Source organism: Staurois parvus, unplaced genomic scaffold, assembly GCF_062004578.1.
Source record: "Staurois parvus isolate SC_StPar_1 unplaced genomic scaffold, SC_StPar_1.0 ptg000090l, whole genome shotgun sequence".
NCBI classification, from domain to species: Eukaryota; Metazoa; Chordata; class Amphibia; order Anura; family Ranidae; genus Staurois; species Staurois parvus.
Genome location: NW_028317886.1, coordinates 11,635,549 through 11,657,074, shown reverse-complemented (window position 1 = coordinate 11,657,074; position 21,526 = coordinate 11,635,549). Strand labels below are relative to the sequence as shown.

The 21,526-nt window shown below is 38.3% G+C and overlaps 1 protein-coding gene across 1 annotated transcript in view; it reads right to left on the bottom strand.

The window, feature by feature from the left end:
* Positions 1-21,526, bottom strand: part of CTSO (cathepsin O) — an 82,193-nt gene that overhangs the window by 24,705 nt on the left and 35,962 nt on the right. Inside the window, exon 6 of the mRNA XM_089670417.1 lies at positions 6,629-6,792. Coding sequence (XP_089526543.1) covers positions 6,629-6,792 — 164 coding nt within the window. The remainder of the gene's footprint in view (positions 1-6,628; positions 6,793-21,526) is intronic.

Genomic DNA, 21,526 nt, shown 5'->3' with positions numbered 1-21,526 from the left:
GCTGATTGGTTTAATTCAAATTATGATACAAATAACTAATAAAAGTGTATACATACCAAAGAATATTTAAATAGATAAATTCAGCTAATCAATCTCCTCCAAATAAATATCAAAATAATTCCACATGAAATACTCCTCTGAAAAAAATATTTTGCCAAGTGCTCATAAATCATCTATTAGTGACATGATGTACTTACTAATACCCTCAATTTCATTTATATTCATAATACCCTCATTTAATATAATAAAAATAGTGAACCAACTAATAACCCTCAACTAAAACGCATTTAAATGATCCCCCATAAATAAAAATAACCAAATGCTCATAAAAAATTAGTAGTGATTAGTATGAATCCAAATATCATCAAAATAATAGTCCCACTGAATAAACAATTGTTTATTTATAGTGACTTGGTGCTTGTTCTTCAATTTGTGACTTTTGTGAATCCTTCAAATAGTGAAGATGTGCGCTCACCTCCTTTGATGCCTGCAATTAGGCTATACACGCTTTCGGTTCACTTTCCCTGGAACCTGCTGGACATATACTTTTGCTGGTAAAATTGGGAGATCCTTCCTTTAGGAGTAATGGATGTATCCTCTGGTGGCTGATTATCCCCTCAGGGATTACACACTCCTTTTGTTATCTCAGACCTCCTAATTATCCTCTCCTTGTATTACTCCGCATGCAGGAAGAAATAGAGGACATAGTGCTTTACCTTTTAAAACTCTTTATTCCCACCATCCAAGTATTAAACTCACATTAGACAGGTTTAAATAACGCAATATCCCATTGGAAATCCTCTGCTGGCCTCTGAGTCATACACCTGCCGTCTATCGTGTTGTGCGGCTCCTCTCCGAGTGATGACGTAGTCCCTCCCCTACGTGTTACGCCTCCAATCACGTGGCTTCATCAGGGGGTTGTGATAGGTCAATCACTCATCCATTGCCAGCTTATATATATCCCGTCCTCCATTTTCCCGTAGATGTACTGGAGGCGGCCATGTTTTTGGGGTCAATTGGAAGCACAAACTCTCCTTCCTTTTGACACATTTGTTTCAATTACTACACTACTATCTCGAAAAGATACTTTGCATATGACTCATCGGACTGCCTGGATTTAAACAACCTCTTCTTTTACTATGCATTACAGTCTTTTTAATAATACATATAACGATTTAAAATAAGTGTGCCAATTGAAAAATGGCATAAATAACAAATAATGATACCATTAAACAAATAATTATATAAAATCAACAAATAATTTAATTAAAAATAAAAATAATAAAAAAAAAAAAATAAATTTAATAAAAAAATAAATAATTTTTTTTTTTTTATAAAAAAATTTTAATAAAAAAATAACAAAAATATTTAAAAAAATATATATTTATTAAAATAAACATTTTAAATGGTGCAGAAAGAATCCCTCACACTCAATATACAGGTCTGCACCTGTTTTAAATTCATACTACTTACAATAGTTATTCACCATTGGAGCAACAATATCAGGAAAATCCCATTCCTAACCCTTTTTTAGGGTGGGATCACATTCCCACACACATCACAGAAAGATTAGAAAAAGGGGAAAAAGAGGAGGAAGAAACAGGAAACAAGAAAAGGAGAAGAGATCCATAGGTGAAGGCATATATAATTTAAGTGAAATCCCACTCACTAAAGAGGAAATAAAAGTATTGGATAGAGGTCTAAAGTTTGCACCTAGTAATAAATTAAATATATTTGAAACATACGTCAGTGTACAAAAATTGGTGAGAAATTTAAATTTAAAAAAGTATTTCTTACAGAACCCTATTAAAGCAAGTAGTCAGAATGTGAATGCCATCCAACATAGTACGTTAAAGAATAAATCCTTGTTCAATCCAAAAAATCAAGATAAAACCTATATTAATATTTTTAAAAAATTAGTAATAGAAGAAATTGAAACATTGAAAATTAAAACATACAAGGGAGAACCGGATATTAATAAAGGAATTAAGTCCCTAAAAAAGAGAGAAAATTTGGTTGTGAGACCGGCCGATAAAGGGGGAGGAATAGTTATATTATCTAAGGATGCATATGAATTGTCCATGAGAAAAATGTTAGAAGATAATGAAACATATAGTAAATTAAATAATAATCCTATAAGATCGTATAAAAGAGAACTTAATAAATTAATTGAATATGGAAAGAAAAAGGGTATTGTAGATGAAAAAGAAGCCAAATATTTGGTGCTGTCGGTTAATAAAACACCAATAATATACTCCATACCAAAAATACACAAGGATATACAAAATCCACCAATGAGACCGATCATTAACGGTATAGATGGATTAACATCCAGAATTGGACAATATATCGATCAATTTCTCCAACCTCTGGTAGAAAAAACTAGAGCTTACATCAAAGATACCACATATGTGATTAATACTATACAATCATTAGAAAAAAGTGATAAGGTAATTATGAGTACAGCTGATGTCTCCTCATTGTATAAAATTATAGATCACACAGGAGCAGTAGAGGCAGCAATTTGGGCTTTACATAAATATTCATCTCTCCCCAAAAAACAACAGAAATATCTTATTAAATGTATCAAGTTTTGTCTTAATCACAACTACTTTGGTACAAAGGAGAATATTATTTGCAGGTGAGAGGTGTAGCGATGGGAGCTCGCTTTGCACCCAGCATCGCAAATTTATATATGGCTATGTGGGAGGAGGAGGTAATATTTAATAACATGAATCAGAATATTGCCATGTATGGCAGATTCATTGATGATATCATATTATTTTGGAAAGGAGAAGAATCATCATTGATTAATTATTATCATAATTTAAATGAAAATACTAAAAATATCACATTAAGCTGGAACATCAGCAAGAGAGAGATAAACTTTTTAGATCTTAAATTAATAAACACAGGTGTGGATATAATTACAAAAAATCATTTTAAGAAGACTGATCGAAATTCATACATCCCTGTTAATAGCTGTCACTACAAACCGTGGATCAAAAATATCCCAAGGGGACAGTTTCTCCGATTAAGACGTAATTGTACCAATGTTGAGGATTATAGAGAACAAAGTGAAATATTGATCCAGAGGTTTGTAGATAAAGGTTATAAGAAAGAAATAATACAGGAAGAAAGTAGGAAAATAGAGGTGGTAGATAGAAAAATGTTGTTAGAAAAAAAGAAACAACAAAAAGTAGAACAGGAGATAGCCATGATATTACCCTACAATAGACAATACAGAGACTTACAAAAAATTATAACTAAGCATTGGGGTATATTGAAATTGGATAAAGTTTTGAGAACTATCATTAAAGATAAACCTAGGTTCATTTTTAAAAAGGCACCAAATATTAGAGATCAGATTGTAAAAAATGTATTAGAACCCCCAAGGCCACTCAAGAATACTCTAAGTTTCTTCAATGGGACAGGATTTTACAGATGTGGTCATTGTTATAGCTGTAGAAGAACTCATGCAAACCCAAGATGTAGAAATAAATTTATCAATCCCTTAAATGGTAAACAGTATGAAATAGACCAATTTATTACGTGTAGTACTAAAGGCGTAGTATACGCCTTAAAATGTCTGTGTAATCGATTATATATAGGACGCACTAAGAGGAGTCTTAAAGAGCGTATGAAAGAACACATACACAATATTAGTATAGGCTATAAATACCATCATTTACCGCTACATTTTAAATCACATCACCATCAAGAAGTAGAGAAAATAGAATTTTGGGGTTTAGTCAAACACAATCCACACTGGAGAGGTGACAATTTAGTCCGTGAAATAAGTAAAAAAGAATCATTTTGGATTTATGAGTTAGGAAGTTTAGCACCAGAAGGTTTGAACAAGGATTTTGATTTATCCTGCTTTATCAGTGACATTTAGGTTTGGATAATACGTACATATATGATAGGATGATATATTTTTTGGTTTTAAGTATGTAGAACATGAGAGTGGGGGAGAGTACTTTTTACATTCGGTATGAATTTAAAACAGGTGCAGACCTGTATATTGAGTGTGAGGTATTCTTTCTGCACCATTTAAAATGTTTATTTTAATAAATATTTTTTTTTTAAGCTTTTTATTATTTTTTTATTAAACTTTTTTTATAAAAATTTTTTTTTTTTTATTAATTTTTTTTTTTAAATTATTTTTATTTTTAATTAAATTATTTGTTGATTTTATATAATTATTTGTTTAATGGTATCATTATTTGTTATTTATGCCATTTTTCAATTGGCACACTTATTTTAAATCGTTATATGTATTATTAAAAAGACTAATGCATAGTAAAAGAAGAGGTTGTTTAAATCCAGGCAGTCCGATGAGTCATATGCAAAGTATCTTTCCGAGATAGTAGCGTAGTAATTGAAACAAATGTGTCAAAAGGAAGGAGAGTTTGTGCTTCCAATTGACCCCAAAAACATGGCCGCCTCCAGTACATCTATGGGAAAATGGAGGACGGGATATATATAAGCTGGCAATGGATGAGTGATTGACCTATCACAACCCCCTGATGAAGCCACGTGATTGGAGACGTAACGCATAGGGGAGGGGCTACGTCATCACTCGGAGAGGAGCTGCACAACACGATAGACGGCAGGTGTATGACTCAGAGGCCAGCAGAGGATTTCCAATGGGATATTGCGTTATTTAAACCGGTCTAATGTGAGTTTAATACTTGGATGGTGGGAATAAAAAGTTTTAAAAGGTAAAGCACTATGTCCTCTATTTCTTCCTGCATGCGGAGTAATACAAGGAGAGGATAATTAGGAGGTCTGAGATAACAAAAGGAGTGTGTAATCCCTGAGGGGATAATCAGCCACCAGAGGATACATCCATTACTCCTAAAGGAAGGATCTCCCAATTTTACCAGCAAAAGTATATGTCCAGCAGGTTCCAGGGAAAGTGAACCGAAAGCGTGTATAGCCTAATTGCAGGCATCAAAGGAGGTGAGCGCACATCTTCACTATTTGAAGGATTCACAAAAGTCACAAATTGAAGAACAAGCACCAAGTCACTATATATAAACAATTGTTTATTCAATGGGACTATTATTTTGATGATATTTGGATTCATACTAATCACTACTAATTTTTTATGAGCATTTGGTTATTTTTATTTATGGGGGATCATTTAAATGCGTTTTAGTTGAGGGTTATTAGTTGGTTCACTATTTTTATTATATTAAATGAGGGTATTATGAATATAAATGAAATTGAGGGTATTAGTAAGTACATCATGTCACTAATAGATGATTTATGAGCACTTGGCAAAATATTTTTTTAGAAGAGTATTTCATGTGGAATTATTTTGATATTTATTTGGAGGAGATTGATTAGCTGAAATTATCTATTTAAATATTCTTTGGTATGTATACACTTTTATTAGTTATTTGTATCATAATTTGAATTAATTTAATGTTAATAATTTAATTATTATTTATTGAGAAGTATTTAGGAGCGCAACATATATTTGTAGATATTTCCAACACAGTTGTAGTTATGTGTTTCATGTTTGCGATCCTCTAGTAATTATCACACCTGTGGCTCCCAAGTCACTCTGATTCACCTATAGAAGCTGATTGGTTACCGTGTGCAGCTGCACCAGATTCTCAGTGCACCAGTTTTAGTAAAACTCCTCCCATGTGTTCTACCTCCCTCTCAGAGAGAGCCCTTTCAGAGCCCTAAGGATTGTCAACTGCCAAAATAGTTTTCAATCTGTCATCTTTACTGACATTCCAATATGGAAAAGAATTTTAACTGGCCTTTTACAATGCCCTAATAAAACACAAAATAAACCTCCTTTATGCATCAGGGATCTGGATTTGTGTGTCACTTGTGATATAATAGAGGAGACTAATTAGGGAACTAACCTGAACACTAAACACAATGGGGGAGATTTACTAAAACTGGAGTATTTAGAATATGGTGCAGCTGTATATGGTAGCCAATCAGCTTCTAACATTAAGCTTTGACAATAAAATCTGGAAACTGATTGGGTTCTAGGCAGAGCTAACCAGTTTTTGCACTTTACAGTTTTATTAACTCTCCCTCAATGTGTGTGGAAACATACAAACTCATTCTGCCAAGAATACACGTTTTGTAAGACAATGCTGGCCTATGTTAACAGAAGCATGGGGCAGGAATTATCCAAGAAAAATCAGTCTGAAAGATGACCTAAGCCCCCTCCTCCTTGGTAATGTTTGGCCAAAGTTGTCGAGGCATCGGGATTGCCAAAAATTTAAGCTGACGATCACGTCTTGTCTTTGGACACCTGTACTGCTTTTATGCTGCATCTACACATTTCCCAGACAATGGTCTTTAATGATAACTTTACACTACAGCCTGGAAATATACAAAATAGAGAAACTTCTACTACAGAAGAAACACTGTTTTACAGAAACAAGGACATAAGGTACGAATGTATGGCTTACAGCTCTAAATGCTTCCCAGAAATACTAGGGGTGATGGTGAAAATGTACTGTCCTATTAAATACCTCGCAGGGAACATATGACAGAGCTAGAGTAGTGGACACAATAGATACAAATCAAATCCACCATGGGACACCCAGGATTCCAGATGAATTGGCCATAAATATCAGTGTCTTCTTACCTGATTTATCATAACCAACTACAAGGACAGCATGGTTTGAATGGGCTCTGGAACAATGATGCTGAATTATACCTCCAAGATAATCCTGCCAGCTAAGGGCATCAACAATAACTGCTAATGGGCCATAGTGTATCAGAAATCTCATCATCACATCTTCAGAATCACTAAAAAAAAAATAAGCAAATTAATTGAAACGTATGCCACTAAATAAGCCTGTGCACATTCTAAAGGGCTCCTGCATTTAAAAGTATTTTAGATTCATTGGGGCCTGCATAACATGACAAAGCAATAGGAACACGATGCCAACATACTGTATCTCAGCTGTTTGTGTACGATTTTAAACACTTTTGAAGGCCATGGTCTTCTGATGAGACTGGATTAGAAAGTTTTTCAGTTTTTATTAAAAAAAAACAAAAAACACTTATCTTCAATAATACTTAAAAACTGCAGGGGATGAAAATATGTGAGATAATGAAACGATGTGCAGAAAATAATGAAAATCTGTCATTAGAAGGATTATCTGGATGGTTTAATTAAATATATGAAGCTTCAAAAAAAAAAAAAAAGACACTAAAACTTAAACACATTCTTGCAAAGCATGCATTGCATTACACCATCAATTAAAAACTAAGACCGCATTTTGTCTATTAACATGCACTGGTTGTATCTGTGCAGGTAATGGAGAGAATCTGCTAATAAGCATGTGTGTGAAGCTGGATAAATAGTACCTCCACTCTGATGCTGTGTCAATGTGTATCTACATCAGTGTATCCACCATCTGCTGGTGTGCTTTAAACTGCATGAGACACCGCAGAATTTATTTTTTTTCTCCCACATAAGATGTCTCTAGAAAGTATCTGGCAAGTGTGCCAACCAACCATAAGCCTACCTTACTACTCCAACAGTCCTATAGTCCAAGAAAATGATATCTATATGTTAATGTAAATGGCGCAGTAGCTGCAATTTCTTTGCTTAAAGTCTTATGCAAGACTTCCGGTTCCGGCGGCACATGAGCTAGGGAAGGTATCCCACGGCTCCGGAACATTAAGCATAAAAAAGCAGCCCCCTGCACTGGAGGACTTACCCTAACGCCACGGGAGTGCCCCCCCCCCGCATCTTCTGCTCCTGATCCCCTATGGAGCGGTTCTTGCGGCCGGCGACACCCGGCCAGTATCTCGTTGCTAGGGCTCAGAGGGACAGACCTCCCCCTCCTGCAGCCAAAATGGCCGCCGCCGACCACGCTGCTGACAGCAGCCTTAATATAATGAATACACAGCAGCACCAACCTAATCCTTCAGTCAGCCAATATGGAGACAGAGTGGGAGCCAGACTCAGGATCAGGTTCAGGTAGGAGAGAGGCACAGCCGCCCCACACTCTATTGACAGGGCATGCTGAGACTAGTAGTCCCACGGATCAATACGAAATGATTGCACAGGCTGTGGCCTCTCTGTTGCTACCCACCATTACCCAGGCAGTAGACAGAGCAGTAACTCAGGGTATAGAGCAGCTCAGAAGAGATCTGGGGGAAAACGCCAAACGCATAACCGATGCTGAACATCGCCTCTCTGACTTAGAGGATGAGTTTCAGGCTACGCAAGCGAATTCTACGCAATCCAAACATGCACAACAGACCATTTTGGATAAATTGGATGACTTAGAAAACCGCTCTCGCAGGAACAACCTGCGCATTGTAGGCCTCCCAGAATCTTACAATTCAGGCCTATTACCCGATATCTGCTCTAAACGGATCCCTGCAGAACTGGGAATCACGGCACCTTCTCTGGTTGAAAGGGCACATCGATTTTGCGCTCCCTCAAATGATAGACGTACGCCGCGATCTACAATCGTCAAATATCTTAACTACGCTGACCGGATGGCTATACTCAATTTGTTTCGCAACTCACGTTCCTTGCAACTGGACGGCCATAAGCTTTTACTGTTTGCAGATTATTCGCAAGAAGTCTCCTGCAAACGCAAATCGTTCCAACAAATTTGTGCTATACCATTTCAAAAGGGGGTCAAATTTACCCTCGCATACCCTGCTACACTCCATCCGCTGGGGAACCTAAATCATTCACACACCCAGAGGAAGCCCTTCTCTACTTACAAAATAGCTTACCCGATGTCATGGATCCTCATCATTCACAACAGTCACCACGAGACTCTGGCCCATGAGATCAGCGCAGTCCATGAAAGAAACCACCAAAGTGCCAACGCGTCATTTATGCATCGGCAAAGCAAAGACCACCCTGAGGGCTAATGTCCACCTCATCCGCATACCTACGAACTGGTATTTACTGCCTCATACCAAAGTATTTTGTCGTATTAGAATGCCCTTAGCTAAATACGTTGCTCAGCTTCTTTTTTAGGTTCCTGGGCTCTCTCTCTCTCATTTATTCTGAAGTATATGCAATGTTTATGCAATGTCTTATGGTACTTCTTGGCTGCTGCGCTACCGTTGATAATGGGTTACACTGACCCCCTTTTTCACTGGTGGCCCATGCTACTGTTGGGGGTCCTCCCTTTCTCGTACCTGACAATGCAACTCCTCGGTACATGATTCACACCCAATCATTTCCGGTAACGCAGGCCAAAGATTGGAGACGACATGCGGAAAAATGTGAAGTTCAAGATGACTATGCAGTTTATTGTTACTTTTATTTTGACAGTAGACCCCTGTTGGGTCACCCCGATATTTGTATATCTCTCCTCCCCCCTTTCTTCTCTTCTCTATATTTTCCTTTTACCTGGAGACCCTACAACGCCTTATTCTTTCACAGAGCACCGAGAGCACATGGACCACAATGCTGAGTCCACAGATCCGCTACCTCATAAGGAAGATATTAATTCCTTACTAAACACCCCCGCACCTACATCTTCATGATTCATGTGGTATCATGGAATGTCAAAGGTTTGAGATCGCCCCATAAACGTATGGCCATTCTTCGACATCTCAAACGCATGAAAACAGACATTGCATTCCTCCAAGAAACTCACTTAAACCAAACAGACTTTCTGCGTATTAAAAAACTATGGGTGGGACAGCTGTTGGCATAGCAGGAGTAATCATCCTCATACATAAGCGTATCACACCTGACATTATATCGCTAACCACAGATGAGGAGGGACGATATGTCACTGCTCACATCACAATAGACTCCTCTCCTTTGGTATTGGATAATATATGTGCCCCGAATTCCTCGCCCCAAACCTTTTTTCCAAGATCTGTCCTCGAAATTATCCAATTTTATGCACCTTCCATTGTTGCTAGGAGGGGACTTCAACCAATGTATGAATATGTGAGAAGACAAACTAAAACCTTTTATTCCACATGGTCTAATTAGCTCCACCTCCCCATCAATTCACACGCTATTGAGCAACTTCACAGAGGCATTACAACTTACGAATGTTTGGCGTCTAACACACCCAGAAGGAAGAGAATTTACTTTCTTCTCTCCCGTACACTATACTCTATCTAGAATTGACTATTTCTTCACCAACACCATGGTCTTACAGACCATCAAGGATTCTAATATACATGATATAGCGATCTCCGACCACTCCCCGATTTCCAAATCTATACAACACACGCAACACAACCGTTACTCACGCACCTGGCGCTTCCCTTCCTTCCTTCCTGGCAAACAATCAGGACTTGCTCTGAGTATTACGTACTACCTGGAGTGAGTTTTGTGAAACAAATGCACAACACCAAACAAACCCTAATCTTTTCTGGGAGACAGGCAAGGCGGTTCTATGAGGTAGAATCATAGCGTTTACTTCCACATACAAGAAAAACCTTCTCCGAAATTACACAGTAGCAAGCCTTCGTCTAAGACGGGCACAGAAAGACTTAGCAGATCTCAACTCCCACGAACATAGGAAAACATGGTCAGAGGCCAAACAACACTTTGAAACATGGGCAGCTGCCCACGAAGCCACCTACCAATCATATAACGACCTGCAATTTCATAAATTCGGCAACAAGCCGGGCAAGCTGCTAGCACGATTATGTAAAAAAACCATTCACTCCTACTCTTTTTACATCTTTGAGAGATGCACAGGGAACATTGAAAAACGATCCTCTAGATAATATTTCCATTTTAGAAAACTTCTACCAAACTCTCTATGGCTCGGATCCTATAGACACTACTAAAGCCACCTCCTTCCTGGACCATATATCCTTGCCATGACTAGACCCAACCTCACTCCAAGCTTTAAACGCTCCCATTACTCAGGCGGATGTATCTCTAGCTATTAAATCACTCACGAACGGTAAAGCCCAGGGCCCTGATGGCTATACAGCCGAATTTTACAAACTCATGGCCGAAACCCTTTCCCCTACTTTACAATTCATGTTCCAATCCATTCAGGCAGGAGGGGACTACCTTCCCTCTGGATTCCAAGCCCACATTAAACTGATTGCCAAAAAAGATAAAGACCCGATGGAACCCGGATCGTATCGTCCAATATCCCTGTTGAATCTCGACGCAAAACTCCTGTCAAAAATTATCGCCTCTCGCCTAGCAACTATTCTACCCACTCTTATTCATCCTTCCGAAGCAGGTTTTGTGCAGGGACAGTCAGCAGCTTCAAATATTCGGAAGGTGATTTCCGCCCTGAGTCAAGCCTCTAACGGAACACACCAAGACACAGCAATAATCTCATTAGAAGCCGAAAAGGCATTTGACAACGTTAATTTTGAATGGCTCTTCTTAACACTAAGAAAGTTTGGATTCGAAGGCCCTTTTATGCATCTGATCCAAACCATGTATTCATCTCTAACAGCCCAAGTTATAGCTGCAGGTCACATATCCAACCCTATTCAGCTCCATAAGGGCACTAGACAGAGTTGCCCTCTGTCCCCTTTACTCTTTAACTTGGCCCTTGAACCATTAGCTCGCTTCCTCTTATTTCACTCTGACCTCCATGGCATCACAATTGGGCAAAAAGAGCTGAGGCTTGCCTTCTTTGCAGACGATATTCTAATTTTTACCTCGCAACCATCCCTTGACCTATCGTATATTCAACATATTTTCTCCTCCTTCCGCATTTGCTCAGGGCTCTGCATAAATTTCTCTAAAAGTGAGGTGCTTCCATTGTTTCATTCCCGCCTCCCGGTATGGACACAAAACTCGACATTTAAAATCGCTACTAAATATATCACCTATTTAGGTATAAAGATAGGGAAACTAGCCTCATCTTTATACACGCTAAACTATACGCCAACGATCGCCAAAATTATTCGGGAATTGGAAATGTGGAAGGACTTACCACTTTCTCTCCTGGGCAGAACCCACCTTTTTAAGTTTTCCAAAACTTCTCTACCCTCTTCAAACCATACCTCTTCTCCTTAAACACAGTGACATAACGAGGCTAAATCAGGCAATATCAACATTTTTATGGAAAGGCAAACGTCCCCGTATAGCACTTGCTAAACCATTCCTACCAAGATGCGAGGGAGGCTCCAGCCTACCGAACGTTCAAATTTATAATCTCTCATGCCTGCTTCAGATAGGCCTAGATTGGCTCACCCACTCCTCCAACTATTCAAATTACCACCTGCAATCTGCATTAGCACATCCATATGTTCTCACAGCCTTATTACACTCCAATGTTAACTCTCTGCCACCCCACCTAGAACATAATCCACTCATCCGTGACACCCTTATTACATGGAGGGAAGTCAGGCGTAAACTAGGGGTCTCTCCGTGGCTCTCACGCTTTCTACCTATTCACCATAACCCTTCTTTTCCTCCTCCACAATCCTATGATGCTTATGACACTTGGAGAGTTCAAAACCTAACTTTGGTACAACAACTATACGACACCTCTACGGGTTCCCCAAGACATCTCAACAGTGTTCTACAAACCTACGGACTACCAGCACATCACTTTTTCTATATGCTTCAAGTAAGGAACTTTGTCAACTCCATTGCACCCTTTATATCTACCAGATTCCAGTCGACATTCATTGATGTCTTGGCGAACTCTCAAAAATACAACATTTCAAACATATATAGACCACTAAACCTTCTATATGCTAAACCTTTTGAGGCATTCAATGCTGTGAAATCCTGGTTCAAAGATTTCAATAACACATTCATGGCTGACCAAATACTAGCAGGCTTCAACTCCACATGTGCCTTCAATCACAATGAATTCTGGCGTGAACAACAACTTAAGATTCTACACAGCGCCTATATGCCCTGTCTCTACTCTAAAACTGACCCGGCTTTGTCTACTTGCCCTTTATGTGGAACTCAAAAACCATCAATAACACATAGGTTCTGGCTCTGCTCTGCTATTTCCACATTCTGGAAACAAGTGGTCAATTTCATATCCGTCATTACTACCTTCCAACTACCCATCCACCCGCTACCACTACTTTTCGGCTATATGGAACAGCCAGTCATTGGTCTCTTCTCCTCTCAAACGTCATCCTTCAGAAATAACAAATCTTGGATATCAACATGCCTCCTAATAGCAAGACGGGTCATTCTCCGAAAATGGGTCTCCAATTGTCCTCCAACTATGATAGACATCAAACTAGAACTCAACTACCTTCTACATCTGGATAGACTCAATTTAATCACCTCCCCGACCAAATCAAAAGAGTCCCATTACTTCCGAAAATGGAACTCCTATATTACAGGATCCCTTTCAGTACAGGAGCAGGCATTGTTTACCCAGAATCCTAACCACTCAACTGAACCAATGGAACCCCTCCTCGAAGCCGGTGACACCGTAACTATCATATAGCTGAATAGCTGAACAGTAGACTTTAGTTTTAATTACTAAGTTGATCTTGTGCAATGTTTGTCTTTCATTGACCCTCTCCTCTTCTCTCATTTCCTATATACCCACTCGACACTATTATCACAACACAGACCAACACCAATCAACTGGAGAACATCTCTTTCACATTACTCATGGTGGAATCCGTAACTGCTAACTACTATTCACTGACTTTCATCTCCCTTCTCTTCTCGGTCTTTCATCTCTCTCCAACCTACCTAGGCCCCCGGGTAAAATTCTCCCCACTTCACTATATTCCTTTACTCCAGCTTCCATACCATTCCTATTACCATTCTCCAACAATCTTATCCACGCCGGTTACTTCACCTGTTCATAACTTCCCCCGTCTTACTTTCTCTTCTCTTACTTTACTTCTCTTTCATCCTTTTCACCAACTCCCAAACTCTCAGATATTTATTTTCTCTTTACCGTCTTTGGACATGTTATTGGTGGGTATCAGAGGACATTTGCGTACATCTTAACCATACAACATTATCCACTGGCAAATCCCAACATCATATCAAGTCCTAAATGTACAATTCCTACTGGCTATTAATTTTCCCCTTTCCACACATAAACCTCTTGCCTTCTATTTCCTCACACCACTTTCTTCGCTATTCACCTATACAAACTTTATACCTTAGTATCATATCCATGCCCTATTGTAACTGCTATCTTCACGCTAAGGACATGTTATTTGCCGCAATATTATCGCTCCGACTAGAAATGATGTAACATTGGTGTCATAACTGTCTCACCATTTTATTCTTGTTTTAACTTGTTAAAACCCAATAAATATTAAAAAAAAAAAAGTCTTATGCAAATTTTAAACGTGCTGAACATGGAAGACCAACAAGGCATTGTTTGGCACCCGTTTTATGATTTATCTGTGAGGTCTCAAGGAATAACAGCTAAAGGTATCATCTATAGTAATATATACAGATGCTTTTTCAGAATGGTGGACTGTTGAAGTAATGATATCGGATTATAATTTGTGGACACACATTTGCACAAAAAATTTGTTATGGTTCTTACCAGGGACATGCAAAAAATAATTGCTATAGATGGAGGCACACCAGCAGATGGTAGATACAGTTCATTAGTGCTCCTTTCCATGACCTTCAGTATTTAGTTATGTGGAGTAAATACACATTGACACAGTTATCAGCTGAGTTGAGATACTATTTATCCAGTTTCACACATTAACTTATGGACTTGCTATGTATATTTAAAAGGTTTATAAAGGGAAGGGGAAAAAATGTCCTATATATACAATATTAAAGCTCAACTGTAGAAATTACATTAACTCAAGTTAAACAAACATATCAGTGCTGGAGTTTACATGATAGCGGAGGTCTCTTATCTGCATCTGAAAGCAAATTTTAAGAGACCTTCATGTTTTAAAATGTTTTTAGACATTACAAATGCAAACAGTTACATTAATACAGTATATGCCATGATTTATTTCCTTTTTTTAAAATGTTTTACACTGTTTTAGTGTAATATTCCATTCATAAGAAGAAATAGAATTAATTGGACATAACAGAACAGGGCCCATCTCTGGTAGAACTATAGAAAAGTTCTTGTAGTGTAACCTGTTAAGAAATTTGAAATTCTGCACAGCAAGTCTTGTGACTCAGACACCCCTGCCAGAGTGCATCCAAGTATTGGACCTCTATTTGGTATGAAAATCCTATCTACCTGTCTATTTGCATTATCAAAGTGCCAACACCCACCATGCAGTGTATCTTTTTCTCACCTTGGTTAAAGTGCAGAATGTGGCAATACATTTATCTCCTTATTCCCATTGAAGAAACAGTACCACAGAGAATTCCAGACAGGCTGCTGGAAATGTTCCATAACAACTGCTTTTGACTTTTGGAAGAATCCATTATTACTATGTAGTTAACATCTACTTGGCTCAATATACTCCAAAATGTCCCAAGCAATATTCATCTGCTATATTGCATGTGTTTATTCAGCTGTATATGGCCACTCCTAGGTTCAAAACGCAATCATGCCATAAAAAAGCGCTGGCAGGTATATCTCAAGTGCCAGTAGAGTGTATTGAAAGTGTATAACTCTAACTGCTTCAATGTATAGTACATGAATGTTAATCACAACAACAGTGAGCTGAGGATTACCCACAATAAATGTATACGAACAATGGGATGACATGGTGATTTTAGTGAAATTGATTTTACAGCAAATCTCTTTAATTTTGCTGGCTTGTTGAAATTACCTGGAAAAATGTATTGAGGTTGTGGTTTTTTTTTTTTACATTTATTTTTCTGCCACAAAAGTTTAAAATAGTGCCGCTAAGGAGAGGCCATTTTTCTCCAGGAACGGGTCCAGGATAGTTGAGCAGAGTTTTTTTCTGCCATTTGAAGCCCACTGCAGTCTTTTAAAAAAAAGAAAACATCAGAAAACACCTTAAAGCAGAACCTTACCTGCTGTAAGAAATGGAAGAATGAGAAACCTATCCAAACAAAATGGCAATTTAATGATACGTAGATAGAATAAAACAATGGTTGTATGGAAACTGGGCAATGAACAGTATCTATTCAGTATCTATTTTTGGGTGTTGTACCTTTTAAAATGCAGCAATGCCTCAGTTTTATTAAAAATTATAATTCCTGTACCAGCCATTTTGCAAGTTAATGTTATTAAAAATTACATTTCAATACATGTTTCCAATATAAAATTTACAAAATATGAGTGGCGTTCAAGTCAAACCGGGATTTTTGAGTTTACATAATAAGGAACAAATGCCAAGGAGTGGAAACTGCATTTATTTTTCAACATACTCCCCTGCTACATTTATACACTTATCCCAGCATTTAATTAATGCCTGGAAAGCTTTGGCATAGAAAGATTTATCAGTACACCTGAACCATCCTAGGACAGCTTGCTTTACTTTTTTAATTTTAGTAGTCGCAGGACTCCCACCTTACATTCTATTGTGGCCCCCTAGTCATGTATGGTCTCATGAAAAAAAAAAAAAAAGGAACATGGCTGTCCTATCCGGGGTCTTTCTTGTAGAGTCAGAACATGCAGATATTGTAGGGTCCATAGACCAATCTCTTGTTACTTGTTATCTTTTTTTGTCTTGAAACTTACAATTTTGCTCAATATATTAATTGTGGCTCAGACCACATAGTTTATCTAGTACAATGTGATAAGTATAAATGTGTTGAATGCATCAAAACACTTTCGAGATGTACATGGGGGGGGGGGGATATGTTCACCTTCTCATTTTGTGGTATTGAAAGCATTTTGCCCCAAGATAGTGGTGGAGATAGACATCATAGACTCCTGGAACGTGAGTTTTTTTTTTTTATTTTCAGCTTTCAGACCCCCATCCCGCAGTGATTAAACCAGGTGGGATGTGAATCTCTTTCTGAAATGACATTAGTAATGTCTATGATTTAATGTTATTATAGTAAAGTTTTTGTGATTTTGTGATTCTCAGATATATGGATTTATTTATACTTCTACTGTTTATGTCTTTATTAATCTGTATAATGGTCTTGTGCACTGAGCCATTTTGGGTTTTCCCTTTTACTTTTAGTATTTCATACCACCTGTGTTAAGATCATGTGATCTATTTTGAGAACTATAAATGTGTGTTTTATATTGTTTTGTATTAGCCATGACTAAGGACTGAAGTTTACGGTTGGATATTATCCTGAGTGACGACTTTGAACGTGGCATGGTTGTTGGTGCTAGATGGGCTGGTGCGAGTATTTAAAAAACTGCTGATCTACTGGGATTTTTACGCACAACCATCTCTAGGGTTTACAGAGAATGGTCCAAAAAAAGAGAAAATATACAGTCAGAGGATGTTGTGTGGACGAAAATGCCTTGTTGATGTCAGAAGTGAATGGGCAGACCGGTTGTTGCAACATTCAGATGGTAGGGTCAGAATTTGAGTAAACAACATGAAAGCACGGATGCATCCTGCCTTGCATCAACAGTTCAAGCTGGTGGTGTAATGGTGTGGGGGATATTTTCTTGGTACTAGCAAGGTGTACCTAATAAAGAGGTCGGTGAGTTTACTACTGCGTGTAGTACCGCCACGCTAGCATTTCTTTTTATGCCCATAATTTAAAAGTCCCAGCTTGGATTGAATGCCCCTTGTATTTACTCTGGTGCTCATTTAATTAACTTGCCGTTTCCTCAAGAAATCTGCAAAGAGCTCAAGGTCAAATTAAAGGCACCAAAAGACCTGGATCGTGCAATTACTGGCAGTGTTTCATACACTGGGAGTTGCATTATGAGATGTCTACAAATAATGTTTCAAGTTCTCAGGGATGCCAGCAGTGCAGTTTTTCTTACTATACTGAACACGGAGATCAACCAAATGATTTCAACAAGTGCATTGGAATGGACTACCTCAATATCTGTAGAGCAGAAACTAGTAAACATCTGTCATGATTAATAAAATTATTGCAATATACATGACTGATAGGAGAAACTCTTACTTCTTTTCTACAATCCATAAATGGCTTATTTTCGACCCAGCATAAATAACTGTAATGATACAGTGTCTAAACCAGGGTTTCTCAACCAGGGTTCTTTCAGAGGTTGCTAGGGGTTCCTTGAGCAATAATCAAGTTCTGCCACTCAGATAAGCTCCCATTGAATCCACTGATATTTTAGTTATCTCTAAAGAGGATAAGCCTTCCCAATGACCACAAATGTAAGGAGCATTCTTCCCATTAGCCATCACACTAATGTATCACAAGTTGTAGATATAAACAAATTTAGCAGGCGTTCCCTGGGACTGGAAAGTTTTTGCAAAAGTTTCTCTGTGTTGAAAAGGTTGAGAAAGTCTGGTCTACACATTTTCCAGACACCCCATTTTATGCTGCTGTGTCAGACCAACCCTATTTAGATATTACAAACACATAGAGGAACATTTTAAAGCAGTTGCATATCAATTAACGTTCAATATGCATGCAAAAATGTTAGCATTATTCTTTGGGTCTATTTTTCGACTACACTTTGCATAATAGTCCCTTTTTGGCTGCACTATGTGCCTTTTATTCCCTTTGTTATGCCACAACTGTGTGCATTTGTTTAGGGATAAATTTAATTTCAAAACTGTCACAGAACTTTGAAGTGCTTAGAAGCTAATTTATTTTGCAAATTTGCATACAGATAATAAAACGTGTCCATAATTTGAATGTAAATAAATAAAAGAAGCAAAAAGATTACAACTGTAAGCAATAGGACAGTTTTGATAAAATGTCCCCTATAATTCCTTAACTGGTACCCGCCCAGCCTATTGTCCAAGGACATTGGCTCTTTACCATGTGATCAGCTGTATCCAATCCCAGCTGAGCACATGTAAACAAATGCCAGTTATATGCATTTCCTTTTCTCAGTGCTGTCACTGTCTGATCATCAGTGCCTGTCAGTGCAGCATATCAGTGTGTGCCTTATCAGTGCACATCAGTGCAGCCTCATCAGTGCACATCAGTGAAGAAAAGGGATTTCTTTGCAACATTTTATGACAAAGAAAAAATGGTTTTCTTTCAAAATGTTTTCATTTCTTTAGTAAATAATAAAAAAAAACCCAGTGGTGATAAATACCACCAAAAGAAAGCTCTATCAGTCTCCAAAAAATTATTACAATTTAATTTGGTTACAATGTTGCATGACTGCGCATTTGTCATTCACAGTGCAACAGCACTAAAAACTGGTCTGGGCAGGAATGGGGTAAACGTGGCTAGTATTAAAGTGGTTAAAGGAGAAGTACAGCCAAAGTTGTCCAACAGAGCAGACAGCTGTGACTGACAGTCACCAGCTCTCTGCTCACAGAGTACTGAGATCTGAGTGATCAGCTGTCTTAGAGTTGGCGGGGGACAGATCAAACCAATGCTTCACCCACCTAGGCAAGTATGATTTTTTTTTTTTAAACCTTAAAAACTTCTCTTTTAAATATAGTATACCTGGAGATGAACCCCTAAATTTAATAAATGACAAAACTTTATTTGACCATACCACTCATTAAATTTACTATTTAAAAACCCACATGTAGCAGTTCCCTTAGCAATCTTTCCAAATATCCAGTGTATCCTACTCATCTATAAATTTTGCTTTGCAGTACTGCACATTATTTTTGCTTTTCCTAACCATGCAAGTCTTGGTTGGCTGACTCACCGAAAACAATGTACTACTTCGGTCAGAGATGGACAAATTAATATCGAATTCAGGAGCTAGTCTGTCCAAATCAAGAGCCAGCAGGATTTATTTTTAGGAGCAATCTCTATTGATATAAAAAAAAAACTCAAAAGTTAGAAACACCAGCTGTCATTTAGTTCCTGGGATTTGTCCAGCCCTGACCTAAGCACTGATTTCTTATCTGATGAAGGATTGAAGCAGACTGATTGCAAAGCAAATACTTGCTCCCTCTAGTGGTGAATCTACAAATCTCTATTAATTACAACAGAAAAAATACAAGCATGTAAAATGTCACAAATGGTAAAAGGTAAATACTTCAATAATAGCTAAATTAGAGTTTTTGGTTTACCTGTGAAATAATTCTCTTGGAATACATAACAGGACACAGAGGAGTTAATATTTAAGATTACTTGAGTTTTGTTGTCAGCTTCAGGTGAATGGACACTGGCCAAAAAAGGCAGGGATCCACAGCTAGGCATAGGCCTTCCCCCAACTCCACTAAGACTCAGTCTTGTAGCAAGCAAAGATGAGCAGGCAAGAAGGGAGGGACCTGTGTGTCCTGTGATGCATTCCAACAAGAGGATTTTACAGGTAAACTAAAAATCTTAATTTCTTAATCAATCCTCACAGGATACAAAGGACTTAGTATTCATGGCTACTTGGAATATTCCAAGGCCAACATGCCCAAAACAGAGCAGGAGGCAACCCCACTACAAAGCTGTGTTCAAGACCTCTTGCTCAAAACAGAGTCCACAGAAGCATAAACATCTACCTGGTAGAACTTTGTAAATGTGTGAAGGGATGACCAGGTAGCAGCCTAACATACTTAAACATAAAAAGCTTGATGCTGAAAAGCCCAGGCAGTACTGAAAATCCTGGTAGAATGAGCCTTGACAGGGAAAGGAGGAATCTTGATCTTGATACCGTAAGCCTTGAGATATGAACTGACAAAACCACCTAGAGATAGTGGATTGAGCAGCAACCTGACTCCTGCAGGAACCTTCCGTGAAAACAAACAGGGAAACTGACTGTCAAAAAGAAGCAGTCTTGTTCAGATAAACCTGAACAGCTCAAACAACATTGAAAGAGTGAATCAACTTCTCTTCAGGATGCTTAGGAGTAGGGCAAAAAGATGGCAACACAATATCCTGATTCAGGTGGAAAGAAGAAACCAACTTAAGTAAGAAAGTGGACCAGGGCCTCAACAACACCTTATCCTGGTGAAGAACCAGGAAGCTTTCCTTGCAGGAAAGTGCAGCCAATTCTGAGACCTTGCAAGCTGAGGTAATGGCAACTAAGAAAACCCCCTTGTGCAAAAAGGAACAGCAAGGAAATCTCTCGGACAGGTTAAAAGTCTGCAAAACAAGGGGGAGGTGCACAGGTGGAACAATCAGTGTGACACCCTGTATCAAGACATTTACCAAATAATGAGATGCGAAAGGTCTCTGTAATAGAACAACCAAGGCCAAGAACTGTCCCATGATGGTACTTAAAAGCCACAGACAAGGAGAAAAGCCTAAAACCAAGAAAAGTAGGCCTCCCTTCCTTGAGGAAGGTAGGGATTACAGAGTCAGAAACATTTCTCTCCCTCAGGAGCTGGGTTTCAACAGCCATGCCGATAAAGGAAGCAATTGTAAAGCAGGATAGAAGAACAGACCTTGCATCAGTAAATCCAATTGATCTGGATGTCCACGTACCATGTTTTTCTTGGCTAATCAGGTGCTATCAGAATCACTGGAATGACCTCCAGCTTTATATGGCACAATAGACGAAGAAGGGCATGCAGTGAGGGGATAGACTGGGGAAAGAACCCATTCCAGTCCAAGTCACCAGATTCAGCTGTTAATAGGTGAGAAAATCCACCAGCCAATTCTCCACAGTGGTAATGTTCATGGTGGAGAGGGCTGGGA